Below are 14677 nucleotides of genomic sequence, written 5' to 3' on the forward strand. Positions count from 1 at the left end.
GGGGAGGAGCGGTGACGTGAGGAGCAGCTGACAGGCCAGCGGAGGTGCGAGCAGCGGACAGGCGGGAGGAGCGGCGGCTGAGGTAAGGGGACCCATGTCGGGGCAGAGGGGACCCATGTCGGGGCAGGCGGGGGACAGACCTGGCTGGGGTGGGCTGCTGGACAATGTTGGGGCGGGCGGGGGTCAGGGAAGCCTGTTGCTCCCGGACAACGTCGGGACGGGCTGCTAGTGTCTGTATAAAGTAGCCGCACCCACCACATGAATTTAGGGCCTAATCCTGCTCTCTCCAAGACTTCAAACATATATGACCATTCAATTGAGTCCAACGCCATGGAAGCGTCAAGGGTTGGTATGACTGCGTCCCCTTCTAGGTATTTCTGTCGCGTTGGCACGCTGTGAAGCCAACGGATATTAAGAGCTGTATTCCGTCCTGGCATAAAGCCCGACTGGTCCGGGTGCACCAGGGAGGATATCACTTTCCCTAATCGCGTAGCAAGCACTTTTGCCTCTGCCATTCCTACAGACCGATTTCTCAAATTAATGTAATCTTCCACCGGTTTACCAGCCTTATATGTAACTACAATGCTTGCCAGCCGTTGATCTGGGGGTAGGGTTCCAGTTTCCCATCTCTCCTGATACATTCCCCGCAAATGTGGGACCACTTGGAAGGCCACTACCTTGAGAAACTCGCGGGGTACCATTAGACCCCATCGCCTTACCAGGTTTATTTGGCCAATGGCCTTCTGGATTTCCTCATCAGAGATCCGCTTCTAGGAACTCCCTGTCCTCGTCCGAGAGAGTCGGCACGTCACATTCTGCCAAAAGTTGATGCGACTCTTCCGCTGTATATATGGCCGTAGGTGAATATACTTTTTCGAAGTAGTCCGCAAATGCTTCTGCTATTTCATCCGGGCGAAATATAACTTCTCCGTTAGGCGTCTGCAATCTGGGCACCCACCTTGAACCCTGCTCCTTCCTCTCCAGCCATGCCAGCGTCTTCCCTGCCCTGTCTCCAAGCTCATATAACCGATGATGGGTAGCCGCCTGTTTAGCCAACATATGTTCTCGGGCTTTCAGTTTGTACTCCTTCTTGAGCGTCTTGCTATGCAGTTTCTCATCCGAAGAAAAAGTGCATATTCCGCCTCAAGTTCCTAAGTGCTTCCTCCAGCAGTGTCAAAAATCTCACGCCGTTTTGCAACGTATTGCACTTTCAGCGATACGGCATATCCCTTCATAACCACTTTATAAGCTTCCCAGATCGTCTGCGCTGACGCTATGGAGCCCAGATTTTCATCTAGAAAATATCCAGTCTGCACACCAAGTTCCTCTCTGATATCTTGGATTTTGAGCAGCCATGGATTAATGACTATGGTCCGACTCTGCTGTCGGTCACCATGTGTAAAGTCTATTCCCACTGGGGAATGATCCGACAGGCCTCAAGGGTATGTCCTAGGCCGCCTGAAGTTACCCACCGAGGCTGCATACGTTAGAAAGTAATCAATCCGGGAGAGACTGCCATGTACACTAGAGAAGTAAGTAAAGTCTATAGGAACGCCTTGCAACTCTCGCCCTACATCTAAAAGACCCAGTGCCGTGGTGAAGTCCGTCATAAGCTCGTTTGGCCTCATACCTTGTCTTTTGGGGTGTCTATCTGTTGAGTCTTTCATTGTCATATTATAATCCCCCCCCCCCCCCTTAGTAAGACCCCTTCTGGAAGATCAGTAAGCACCCGGCCCAGCTCTACTAAGGCCGCCTTACCCAACGCCGGCGGCAAATAGACTGAGACTATATTTAAGGTGCTCCACTCCCACTGAGCCTCAACAACTTCGAATCGCCCAGCAGAATCCGCCCACGTATTAAAAACTATCAAGGGAACATTTCTCTTAACTAGGATACATGTACCCCTGGAGCCAGTAGTGTAATCAGCATGTACAAGGAGCTTATACCACCATCTGTTTTAGGCCTTACTTTTGTTACCAACCAAGTGGGTTTCCTTCAAGAGAACTAGGTTCGGGGATTGTCTTTTTAGGTATTGTTGAACTATTCTTCTCTTTATTTTATCTCCCAGTCCATTAACATTCCAGGTGAGGACAGAGAGCACTTGATCACGGTCAACCACCATCGAATAATGAGATGAACATCGTAGTGCAGATCGGAAACATGGTCAACAGTATCTTGAGCATCCTGCAGAGAACCGGATCAGCACCAGTTAGTCTTATATTTTATGGTTCGTTTCTAAATGACAAACAATACATCTCGTTACATTTACAGTGAAATCTGTCCGACAGATCACTGACAAAGAAGCATTCTCGTTGGTCAATACTGTAGCAACAACAATCCCCCCTTCTCCCCTCCCTATCTCCCTAGCCTCCCCCCCTGCCTGTGGATTTAGCACTACCCACCCCCAAACATGGCAGAGTGCCTCTCACCCCCCGAACATGCTAGAAATGCAGAGGGAACCAAGCCCCCCACCCACGGGCACAGTAAACTTTTATGTATATTCACAGCCGTCATTGCAATATTTAAGATTAAGCAACATCACATCACATCAATATAGTCAACAGATGGTTCACATCATTTACCCCAAGTGGAAAAATAAACAAAGAATATTCTTAGTTCAATGAATCAAAGTCCCTCCCCCTCATAAACCCCCTTCTTGCGTATCTATGCAGTAAGGTCCCACAGTAGAACACAGAATCAAATTAGTCCTGTTCTTCCAGCCTGCTTGACTCCATTGCTACCTCTGTGCCTGCTGCCTCTGATCAAGTGTCTTTTTGCATCCCAGGTCTGTCAGGGCGGTTCCTTCTCCGGTTTCCCACAGTGTTCCAACCCTCCATCCAGTCCCATACTGCCTCCGGCGAGTCGAAAAACTACGATTTGCCATCCGATTCCACTCTCAGCCGCGACGGGAAGAACATCGCATATTTCACCTCTCGGTCCCTCAGTTCCTTTTTAACCACTTGAAAACTCCTCCTCTGCGCCTGGACCTTGGCCATGAAGTCAGGAAAGAACGTCACCTCGTAGTTGTCTATTTTCAGCGGGGGCCCGGATCTCGAGGTTTGCAAAATTGTCTGTCGCGATAGTTGAACACTCTGGCAATCAGCGGCCTCGGGGGGGCCCGCCTGGTTTAGGCCGACCACCTGGCACCCTGTGAGCTCTTTCAATAGAGAAATAACTAGACCGCGTCTTAGACTTCAGATGTTTCGTAATTAATTCCTCTACATACAGGTCCAAGGCTGGTCCTTTCGTCCGTTCTGGAAATCCTAAGATTCGAATGTTGTTGCGGCGAGCCCTCCCTTCATAATCATCCAGTTGTTGCGACATCCTTTCCTGCTTTTTCTGCATCTCCAGCATCTGACTTTGGAGCTCTGAGGTATCCGCCTGCAGGGCTTTAGTCACAATTTTCAACTCCTTCACCTTTTCATCCATTTTCCTGAACTCCGCTACAGTGGAGGTCTCACTGCTTAGAGCAGAGTCCACTGAGGCATGTATTCCACCTATCGCCGCCATAACATGTAGAGTCGGCTTCGGTCCCGGCGCCCGGACCACCTCCGGCCCCTCCTTGTCCCATCTCGGTGAGTCACCCTTTTCACCTCCTTTAGCCCAAGCGAATTTCGCTAGTTGCCTCTGGGTGTTGGCCTTTGATCCCCTGCCTCCTGCTGCCATTTTGTAGAGGCGCTAGAACCTGCACAGCCGGATGTATATAGCAAACCACATTAACTTATACTGCCCGGGTCTACCACCATTCCGTGCGTGATCCAGTCGCCCTTCACTCACTCCTAATGTCCGTAGAGTAATCAGCCCCCTAAAAATCACAGAGCTTGTCGCCGTTGGTCATCCAGCAGGGTTCATGCAATAAACTCAGCAGTCCACAGTCCCTTCAGGAAACACTCTCAGCTAGGCCCGTTTGGAATACTCACCAATTGCCGCTCTCTCCTAGATTCCCTGGAAAGGGCCGGCTGATGACGCAGTACAGCTCCGGGATCTTCCGTTACAGGTCTTACACTGGCCCCCAGCTTGACAATTAGGCTGGTTGTTTGCACCCAGATGCCTCTACTCCACATGTACACAATTGTCCATAGATCTATCCGCTGTTAGAGGTGGGTATCAAGTTTCAAAATTACCTCCAAGGGCCATTTATCAGATTGCATTTATTTCAAGCGTGCTGCTCTCTTGGCTCCACACCTCCATATTCAGGGATTTGAAAACCAGATGGGGCTGCTGCTATCTCTCCCATGTGAGCCATACATCTGCTCCCCGGGGGACACCCCCTCAGTCTCCCAAGCAGTTAGGCCCAAAGCATCTCAATGGGCCTTTCAGCGCAGCCATCACCAGTCCAAGGGGGGGGGGGGGGCTCTGGAGTGCCACCCCTAATCCTCAGCGCAGGTCCTCCTCAGGAGGTGGGGGGGCTAAATGCAGCGCCCCCCTCCCTGCAGCTCACACTTGCCCGGGTGGCAGATCAGACCTTGCCTCGTGCCGTCACGGCCCTCCACCAGGTCTCCCCCAGTGCTCCGTGCAGGCCCAAAAGCCGGGGCCTCGATTTTGGCGGTCCCCGGCGCCGCAGCACAACCAGTGTCGCACTGCGAGGGGCGTCCCAATGCAGCCTCCGCCGGCCCTTCTCCCCCTCACCGGAGTCCGCCGGCGGGCTGCTGCTCTTCAGGGGGCAACTCGGGGGTGAGTCAGGCGCCGCAGTTAAATGTCCCAAGCCGGAGCAGCCATTTGCTTTCTCCGGCGCGCGGGGACCTGGTCTCACCACCGTAAGCCCACTGCTACATTAGGGGCTCCACCAGGACACACGATGCAGAGGGGGAGAGTGGGGGGGGCGGCACCAGGACAAAGTGCCCAGCTCGCCACGCTGCGCACAGTGGTTTTGACAGCTGTGGGGCGGGTAAATCTCCGTGGATGGGCGAGAGCTCTTTCAGGCAGCAGCCATCTCTCTCGGCTGCTAACCACGACCCCCGAAGATCCCAAGTCTTGGTGATGGCCCATTATTCACATGGGGTGAGTTAGGGGAGATATGGGAAGAGGTGATGTAAGTTCAAGTTCAGAAATTTGTATAGCGCACTACTCACCCATAGGGTCTCTAGGCGCTTGTAGGAGGGGGTGCATTATTTATCGAATAGCCAGGTTTTAAGTTCCTTTCTGAAGGAAATGTGGTTCTGTGTGAGGCGGAGGTGAGTGGGGAGAGAGTTCCAGGTCTTGGCTGCCAGGTAGGAGAAGGATCTTCCTCCCATGGTGGATCTGTGGATGCGCGGAACTGCGGCAAGCGCTTGGCTGGAGGATCTTAGTTGGCGGGTGGGTGTGTAGAAGGACAGTCGTGTGTTGAGGCATTCGGGTCCTAGTTTGTAGAGGGCCTTGTGGGCGTGGGTGAGGAGATGGAACGTTACTCTCTTGTTGACGGGAAGCCAGTGGAGGTCTCAGGTGGCCGGTAATGTGAGCTTGGCGAGGGATGTCCAATATGAGTCTGGCCGATGCATTTTGGATGCGTTGGAGTTTTTTCTGTAATTTGGCTGTGGTTCCGGCGTAGAGGGTGTTTCCATAGTCCAGTCGGCTAGTGACCAGTGCGTGGGTGACCGTCTTTCTTGTTTCGGTGGGGATCCAACGGAAGATTTTTTTGAGCATACGGAGTATGTTGAAGCAAGAGGATGAGACGGCGTTAACTTGTCTGGTCATCGAGAGGGAGGAGTCTAGGATGAAGCCCAGGTTGCGTGCGTGGTCTGTGGGTATAGGTGCTGTGCCCAGAGCCGATGGTCACCAAGAGTCGTCCCAGGCAGAGGGAGAAGATCCTAGGATGAGAACTTCCGTTTTGTCTGAGTTAAGTTTTAGGCGGCTGTTTTTCATCCATTCGGCTGCTTCGTTCATGCCTTCATGAAGATTGGTTTTGGCGGTGTTAGGGTCTTTGGTGAGGGAAAGGATCAACTGGGTGTCGTCAGCGTAGGAGATGATGTTGAGGTTGTGTTGTCGCGCGATGGGACTCATGTAAACGTTGAAGAGGGTGGGACTGAGTGAGGATCCTTGTGGGACTCCGCAGATGACTTTGGTGGCCTCTGATTTGAAAGGGGGGAGTCGGACTCTCTGGGTTCTCCCGGCGAGGAACGAGATGATCCAATCCAAGGCTTTTCCTTGTATTCCGACGTTGCTGAGGCGTTGTATGAGGGTGCTATGACAGACTGTGTCGAAGGCGGCAGAGAGGTCGAGTAGGATGAGGGCAGCTGTTTCTCCGTTGTCCAGTAGCATTCGGATGTCATCTGTCGCTGCAATGAGGGCGGTTTCGGTGCTGTGTTTGGCTCGAAAGCCGGACTGTGAGGGGTCGAGGAAGTTGTTGGATTCAAGGAAGGTGGCGAGCTGGCTATTGACGGCTTTCTCAATGACTTTGGCTGGGAAAGGGAGGAGGGAAATGGGGCGGTAGTTCTTAAGTTCAGAGGGGTCAGCTGTGGGCTTCTTCAAGAGGGCAGTGAGTTCGGCGTGTTTCCAGCTTTCTGGGAAGGTAGCGAATTTGAAGGAGTAGTTGATGACATCACGGAGATGGGGTGCGATGATGGAGTCTGCTTTGTTGAAGATGTGGTGGGGACCGGGGTCGGTTGGCGAACCTGAATGGATGGAGTTCATTAGGCGGATGGTGTCTTCAGTGGTGATTGGGTTCCAGGCGTTAAGGTTGTTAGAGAGTGGTTTGGTTTTGGAAGAGGGTGGGATGGGCTGTTCTTTCGAAGTGTTCTTAAAGCTGTTATGTATGTCGCCGATTTTGTTGTAGAAGAAAGAGGATAATGAGTCGCAGAGGTCTTGGGAGGGAGTAATGCCGTTTGAGGCTGCGGTGGGGTTGGTAAATTCTTTGACGATGTTGAATAGTTCCTTGCTGTTATGGGTGTTGTTTAGTCGATCCTTGAATGCTGATTTCTTGGTGGATCGGATCAGTTGGTGGTGTTTGCGGGTGGCTGCCTTGAAGGTGGTCAGGTTGTCAGTGGTTGGGTTTTTTCTCCAGGTTTTTTCGAGAGTACGGCATAGTTTCTTGGAGTTCCTAAGGTCCTCGTTGAACCAGGGGGCCTTTTTGCTACCTTGTTTGATCTGGTGGTTTCTTAGGGGTGCTAATTCGTCAACGCTGTGAGTGATCCATTGTTTGAGTCTGGTGGCAGCTTCGTTTGGGTCTGAGAGGGCTGGAGGGTTTTGGTTGAGCGATGTGATGAGTTGGTCGGTGGTGATTTTGTTCCGGTTTCTTAGAGGAATAGGTTGTGGGGGGTTGTGTGTCGTGGTAGTTTTGTAGCTGAAGTGAACACAGCTGTGGTCCGTCCAATGGAGAGCTGTGGTATGATTGAAGGAGATGTGTTTGCTGGAGGTGAAGATAGGGTCGAGCGTGTGTCCGGCTAAGTGGGTGGGGGTGTCAACAAGTTGTTTGAGTCCGAGATTGGCCAGGTTGTCCAGAAGGGTGGTGGTGTTGCAGTTGTTTTTCTTTTCCAGGTGGAAGTTGAAGTCTCCCAGTAGAATGTAGTTCTCGGAGGGGAGGGCATGTGGGCTGATGAAGTCAGTGATGTCTTCGCAGAATTGTTTACGGGTTCCTGGTGGTCTGTAGATGAGGGTGCCTCTAAGAGTGGTCCTGGGGTCGGTGTGGATCTGGAAGTGGAAGTGGAGGTGTTCGGCGGTTGCAAGGTAGTCGTCGAAGCTGGTCGTGATTCTGATGGTGTTCCTATGAACCATGGCGATGCCGCTTCCTGTTTGGTTGGTACGGTCTTTTCGGATGATCTTGTACGCGTCTGGGATGGCTATGGCGATGTCGGGTGCTGATGATGCGTTCATCCAGGTTTCTGTAAGGAAGGCGATGTCCGGTGATGCAGTGTCGAGTAGGTCCCAGAGTTCTGTGGCGTGTTTGTGGATCGAGCGGGTGTTTAGCAGGTTGCATTTCAGGTGGTTAGAGTCGGAGCTGTGTTTGGAGGTCGTGGATTTGGTGTGGGTCTTGATGCAGGCGAACTTGCAGGAGTGGCAGGCGAAGGGACCGTGGGTACGTCTTGGGGCAGCTTCGTAGCATTGTGGTGTGCGTCCGGGGTTAAGGGCTAAGAGGCTGGCGGCGTCATACGTTATGCGGGAGCAGTGCGGTTTACAGGGGGTCTGGCGCTGGGCGCGGTCCAGGCGCCGACGGGCGTAGACGGGCTTACCTTAGGCGCACCTTCGGCGCGCATGGGGCGCTACCGCTGCGCGTCAACGCTGCACGCAAATGCAACTGTCATATGTGGATAGTGGAAGGGGAGGGGCGAGGGGAGGAGCAGCAGGGAGGCGGGAGGCGGGGTGGAGAGTCGGGGAGGGAAGGCAAGACAACAACAACAATCTGAGCAAAATGGCAGTAAGCCAAAAGCGATCCGGGTTGGGGGCACAGAGTGTGAAGAAACGCGGTAAAAATAAAGACACAATCAGGCACAATGCAGTATCAGGCACAGTACAATTAATGCAGGCAGCACCAATAGAGGAGCGTTGCAGCGCGCTATGGGACACTAGCGCTATGCTAATTAGTTAAAGCGCACGAGGGTGAATTATAAATAAATATATTATGCTTCTTAGTTGCGGTGGTCTACAAGTAACGATACCCGTCTGGCATGTAGTTAGGGAGCAGCGTGAAGAGGAGCGACCGCTTCTGAGAGTTCAGGAAAGGACAAAAGAAATCTTAGATACCAAATTAAAGGAAACCGAATCATGGAAAAACAATTTAAAGGAAATCATTTTTTTAATGAAAATACTAATCAAAAATTAAACTAAACCTTTTCAAGAAAAGATGACTTTAAGGGAAAATCCAAAATTACATTAAAATTGGGTGGCGTTTAGGGGTAATGGGTTTTTGGGTTCAGAAATGGGGGGTGATAAGGGGCGATGAGACATTTTTAAAGGTCAGGGAGATGTGGAGTAGAAGTTTAGAAAGGTTTAAGGGTCCTGGGATGGATGTAGATTAGGGGTGGCAAGGGTATTTTATGGGTCTGGGAAAGTGGAAAATTGGGATGTTGAGGGTTTTTCATGAGACACGGATGGATGGAGTTTAGGGATGGAGAGGGTTTTTAAGGTTCGCTGAAGGACAACGTTTAGTAGTGGCAATGGAGTTTGATTCAGAATGGATAGGTTATGGAGGCATGAGGTTTTGAGGGTTTAGAGGAGGGTGGAGTTTAGGTGTAGAAAGGGTTTTTAGGGTTCAGGGATAGGTGGAGCTGTTGGGTGGTGAAAGGTTTTTAGCTGTTTAGTAAGGGAGGGTTTAAGGGCGAGTTTTTATATTCAGGGGTTTGTATAGAGGTGGTGAATGTTTTTTTTTTTTTTTTTTTTTTTACGGTTCAGTGATGAGTTTAGTGGTAGTGAGGGCTTTTAGGGTTTAGGGATGGGTATAGTTTAGGGGAGGTAAAGGCTTTTCGGGTTTAGTTATGGGGAGGTAAAGGCTTTTAAGGTTTCAGGGATTGGTGGAGTGTAAGGTTGATGAGGCGTTTAGGGGTCAGGGATCAGTGGAGTTTGAGCAGAAAAAGTTTTAGGGTTGGGTGATTTTAGTGGTAGAAAGGGGTTTTAGGGATCAGGGATGTGTAGTTTAGGTGTGGGGAAGGGTTTTTTACGGTTCAGAAATGAATGTAGTTTTGGCATGCTGCGGGATTTTTAACAGTCTGGGATGGATGGGGTTTAGGGAGGAGTGGTCAGCAAATTAAAAGCATCCAAATTGTTGTCAGTGTAAAAGATCTAAATCTGTAATAATGTACCCTGAAGCAAAGCACTGAAATAAATACTTACCACAAAAATGTTGCTGCAAGTAAGACCTGGAGTCATTGCATTTACACCTTAAAAAAATAAGCATGTAAAAGTAAATTTCGGAACAGACGTTCTATGAGTTTGTTTCTATAAAATGTTAAATGCCATTCATACTGCGAATTTCCAATAAACCGACTTAGGTGAAATATTTTCTCAGCAGTGGAATTCCTTGAAATGGTTTTTCTATGAAATCACACACAACCGGAGGGAGGCTCACCTGTTTGTTGGATGGGTACTGCTATGGGGATGGAGGCGGCTGTGAATCTGCATGTGTTTTTCGTCCCACAGAGCTGTAGCAGGTAAGACCTCACCAGAGCACAATTGTGAAAACCCTGAGCGGGTCCTGTTGGTAAGCAACAGAAGTGATATGGTTCACTTGGTCACCAAGAGGCCAGTCTGGCAACCCACTGAGCTGCAAGTCTTCAGAAAACTTCCCTTCGCCCGCAACCCCATCACCCACCCATCTTTTATGCAGGTCTTAAGATCCACAGTGCAAAATAACTACACGCCTCACAAAAAACCCCGCTGTCTCCTAGAACAAAGAAACCAGATGAAGCCGCAAAATGTGCCATTTGAATAAAACCTGTATTTAACGCCATTTTACAGTGACTGCGCTAGTACAAGAGTGAAAGTCTATTTTTTGCATACCTAGAAAATTCAAAACCACAGGTAATCAATGGTATTCTCACTTTTCTGTCCAACTGGGGGCTTTTAAGTGATTACCTCAACTCCTAGTGAATGTTAACTCTGGAAAATTATCCTACACAACTTCAAATCAAATGTATTTATCTTTCACTGTCAGTTTGATTAGACCTCGCCCCGACTCTGGGATAAGAATGTATGTGTCTGCTCCAGTATTGCCTCCGAAGACGGAGTGATTTCAAGCTTTTAGCTTTCGGTTAATATTCAGTTCTTACTAGGTTTTATTGTGACCATTATAGTTTTCTGACCGATCTGCGACTTTTATGTCTGGTGTTTTGATCGTATTTTCTTTTTGTTTGACTTGGCACACTGCCTTGATTTTATTATTTTTTTACTTCTCATTATGCAGGATCGACGAAGAGTACAGTTTGTAAACACACAAAAACAAATTATTTCGTGCATGGAGGAACTGGATCTTTCCTCTGACGCTAGATCTGATCTTCAAGTGTTATGGGAGGAGGAGGCATCCTTTTGCCTTTCTACAGAGAACATGCATTCCCTTCAGATGCTTTTGCAACAGGTATGCTCTTCGGACGTGTTATCGATGACGCATCTTGCTGTTTATTGGTGTCTGTGTAGGTTTTTAGTCTCCTATTTTTTTCTTCTTTTTTTAGTTGGAGGAGCAAAGATCCCAGAATGAAGCTGTCTGTACGGTACTGCGCTCTAGGGTCACAGATCTCTGGAATAAGCTGCGGGTCCCTAGTGAAGAACGTGAAACTTTTTCTGTGAACATGTCTGGGCCGAGCGGGAAAACCGGCCAAGCAGTTAAGAAATCTATTTTCCTAGTCAAAGCAATCTGTCTTTCTTCAAATAAATTTGATTTCTTGTGAGCTTGTGAATTGCAAGGAATATACGCTGGACATTTCCCCACGCCTAGTGCTTCTTTTCCTGTGTGCTATGTATTGATCCAAAATTGTTGCAGAGGTACAGTGACTTATCTACATTGGAAACTAATGTAAATCTTGAGTTTCTGGGATTCCAGTTTATTTGTTCTTGCAGAACTTTTAAGATCAAGTTGCATGTAGCATTTTAGTGGTAGTACTACTGGCAGTTACCTGGGTGGCAGCTTCCCTCTGGTGCTTCTTGTGTTCCCTTGTATTTATTTCAATAAACCCTTTCTATTCTCCCAACCGCCAGCTCCGCTATGCTGACCTGCCCACCATCCCACGCATCCCCCGAACGACCACAGGCGGCAGATCATTCTCCCACCTCACTGCCAAGACATGGACACCCTCCCCATCCATCTGCGACAGACCCAGGATCGGCTGACCTTCAGGAGACTACTCAAGACCTGGCTGTTGAAGTAGCAGCACCCCCCCCCCCCACCTCCTCCCCTGCCCCCCTTGGCTCCTTGAGACCCTCACGGGTGAAGAGTGCACTCTTCAAATGTTTGATTTCCCATCCAGCCTGGTGTTTTCTTGCACCTCGTTACATTGTTGAGGAGGTGCAAGATAACAAACCCGGCTTGATTGGAGGCAATCAATACTGATCCATACGCACTGCCCTAAAATGAACCATCCTACAACAGTGCGCAGTATTCGTACAGAGGGAGGATGCACCTTCAACAATTCCTTCCAACCCGCGAAAAGCCTATATAATAAGGAAGGGTTTCCTGGATGGTCATTTTCTAACTTCTTCGCTTTGGGGCTTATAACCAGTTTTGAACGTTCAGTGAATTTCTGCTTCTGGGCATCTGTTTTGAAGGATTTCTTCCTCCCTTAAGATTTTATTTTCCTGACCTTGAAAGGGTGTGGTCAGTCTCTTGGAAACGTCCGGTGCCTGGCCACATTGATAGACCTGTTCTTTTCTTATTCATACTGTGATGGAGGGAGCAGTCTAGATTATGGAAACCGATGTTAGCATCTGAAGTCCAGGCACAAGAAAATCGGAGGCGACCGCTAATAAAGGTAAAATGATGTGGGGTTGCACCTGCTTGTTGGGAGGTAGCACGCTCGCTAACACACAGACCCATGCACTGAACTGGCTGCTGAAACCTGAGCAGAACACGATAGAGAAAAAGTTTATTGTCCTACCTCCAAATACCAGGATACCTACTCACAGGTTGGTAATTAGTGTGTCCGTATGGGCTAGCAGTAAGAGTACCTTAGAATGTAAGTGTAGGAAGCTGGCTCTGTATGTACTATACCACAGTTAGGCATAGTGTGCACAGAGTGCAGTGGATCCCCAGAGGTATAGCAGAGGCTAAAGTAAATAGTACCTTACACTTTTTTTTTTGGTAGTGTGGTTAAGCAGTTAGGCTTATCACAGGGTGGTATTAAGCATTTGTTGTACACACTCTGTTAAGAAATGATGTCGCACACTCCGATTGAATCCAGTCCAATTGTTTGTATAAAAAAGTTTTGACTTTGTTATTTTTATTACTAGACCAAGATTTACTTTCAACATAATACTTTTCAAAATAAGATATGTACTGGTTTTGTAGAAGCGTACAAGTTACTTTGCAGTAGAGAATGTGTTTTAAACTCTTTAGAATACTTGTAATTATTTCAGATTACTTTCTAGCTACTTTTCAGTTACTTTTCTAACTTAGTCTAAAACAAATAACAGTTTAGGCACTGCAGTACATCAGTAAGCAGGACAACTCGTTTGTACACCTCAGCATGTAACCCATGGAGAAAACGAAGTTATCAATTGCAGGTAAGTAGAACTACTTTTGGTGTGGTGGTTTTGGGGGTAGAACCAAGGTTCAATTCTGCACTCCAGGTGCACCACCAGTAGCACTAGGGCGGCTAGGTGCGGAGTGCAGGGATGCAAAGGCTAGTCAATGGCAACTAGGGACACATTGGTTGGAGGCTGCTTATGGGAAGGCAAAGCGGCCTTCAAGGGCCATCTTCAGGACTTAAGATAAGTACAAATGGAAGTCCAAGCCAGCACAAAAATCACACCATCAGCTGCACAGGGGCGGTCAGGTGCAGGGCGCTCACAGTCGGGCGTCCAATGTTACCCTATGGATATAGTCTGTTCAGTTTCAGGCTGTAGGCTGACCTGGCGGTCTCTTCGTGGGAACCAACAGCCAGGGGAGGACTTTGAGATGCAAGGCGCTTTGGGACACCATTGGTTCTGGTCACCAGGGCGCAGGGCCGGAGGATGCTGGGGTGTCTTTGGTCATCTGGTTTCTCATTACCGGGAAGGTTGTGGTCTACGGGGTCCTCGTTGAAGAGGCTGCTGTCATTGTCACGAAGGCTGGTAGATGTCACCACTTGTTGGATTCGGGCTCAAGACCGCTTCGGAACCTCTTCTGGACCGGTGGGCCTCCTGGACTTGGGCTGTAGGAGTCTGGTGAAGAGGTAGGTCTGGAAGGTGAGTATTCGTGGTTCCACAGGGTCTTAGAGTTCTTTTTGTAGACAGAGATGCGGTCTTTGGGAGTCTTGAGTCGTTCTAAGCTGATCAGTCCTCCTAGGGTTTTTGGAGGTCGCTGGTCTTCAGGCTGCAAGTCTTTGTGCTGCAGGGATTTTCTATAAATGCAGGTGGGCCGATAGCAATGGGTCCAAAGTAGTGGTTGCAGAGGCTAAAGTAGATAATACCTTAACTTTCTTGCCTAAGTTTGTACAACAAATGCTTCACAATACCCTCTGATAAGCTTGACGGATGAACCACAGTACTACAAAAGAGTAAGGTATTATCTACTTTAGCCTCTGCTATCCCTTTGGGGATCCACTGGACTCTGCGCACTCTAATCCTTACTTATTTTGGTAAAATATATACAGAGCCACCTTCCTAAAGTAAGTATCTCTTCCACATAATAGAGTTGTGAAGAATGTGGCGAGGGAGGAGACCAATGAAAACCTAAAGCATTAACTAGCATTGGTAAAGCCAGTAAATCTGACATAACAAACTACTAGGATGTTTCGCACATTCATCAACCTATGCATTTAGTCCATTATCTATGTTCTGTCCGCCAACCTTTCACTTGTGCATCATTTTAACAGCCATCTATTCATTCATGCATTAATTCACTAACGCACCCATTTACAATATCATACAAGTCAACGTAGCAATCGATGTAGATGCATTTTCAGTTATAAGGCAGACCTATTGGTTATTGCTGGTTTTAGAGGGAAGCAAGTGATCTGTGTAATGGCTTTTTAAAGGTGAGTGCTGCTGCTAGTGAGACCATTTTTTATTCTGGAGTCCTGCTTGTAGAGTGAGGCTAAGTATGAAAGGGTTGTAGGAATGCTCCCGATAGTTTGGCTGC

The 14677-nt window shown here is 48.7% G+C and overlaps 1 protein-coding gene across 6 annotated transcripts in view; it reads left to right on the top strand.

Annotated features, from left to right (window-relative positions):
- LOC144825271 (protein regulator of cytokinesis 1-like) overlaps positions 1 to 14677 on the top strand; it is a 1077791-nt gene that overhangs the window by 354725 nt on the left and 708389 nt on the right. For 5 of the 6 annotated variants that reach the window (XR_013609370.1, XM_078684108.1, XM_078684107.1 and 2 more), the window contains 2 exons: positions 10811 to 10981; positions 11076 to 11225. The exons of the other annotated variant lie outside the window; for it this stretch is intronic. Coding sequence is in view for 4 of the 5 variants with exons in the window: in XM_078684108.1 (XP_078540234.1) it covers positions 10811 to 10981; positions 11076 to 11225 (321 nt within the window). In the remaining variant the exon portion in view is untranslated. The remainder of the gene's footprint in view (positions 1 to 10810; positions 10982 to 11075; positions 11226 to 14677) is intronic. 6 annotated transcript variants of the gene reach the window in all.

Source organism: Lissotriton helveticus, chromosome 3_1 (assembly GCF_964261635.1).
Source record: "Lissotriton helveticus chromosome 3_1, aLisHel1.1, whole genome shotgun sequence".
Taxonomy (NCBI): Eukaryota; Metazoa; Chordata; class Amphibia; order Caudata; family Salamandridae; genus Lissotriton; species Lissotriton helveticus.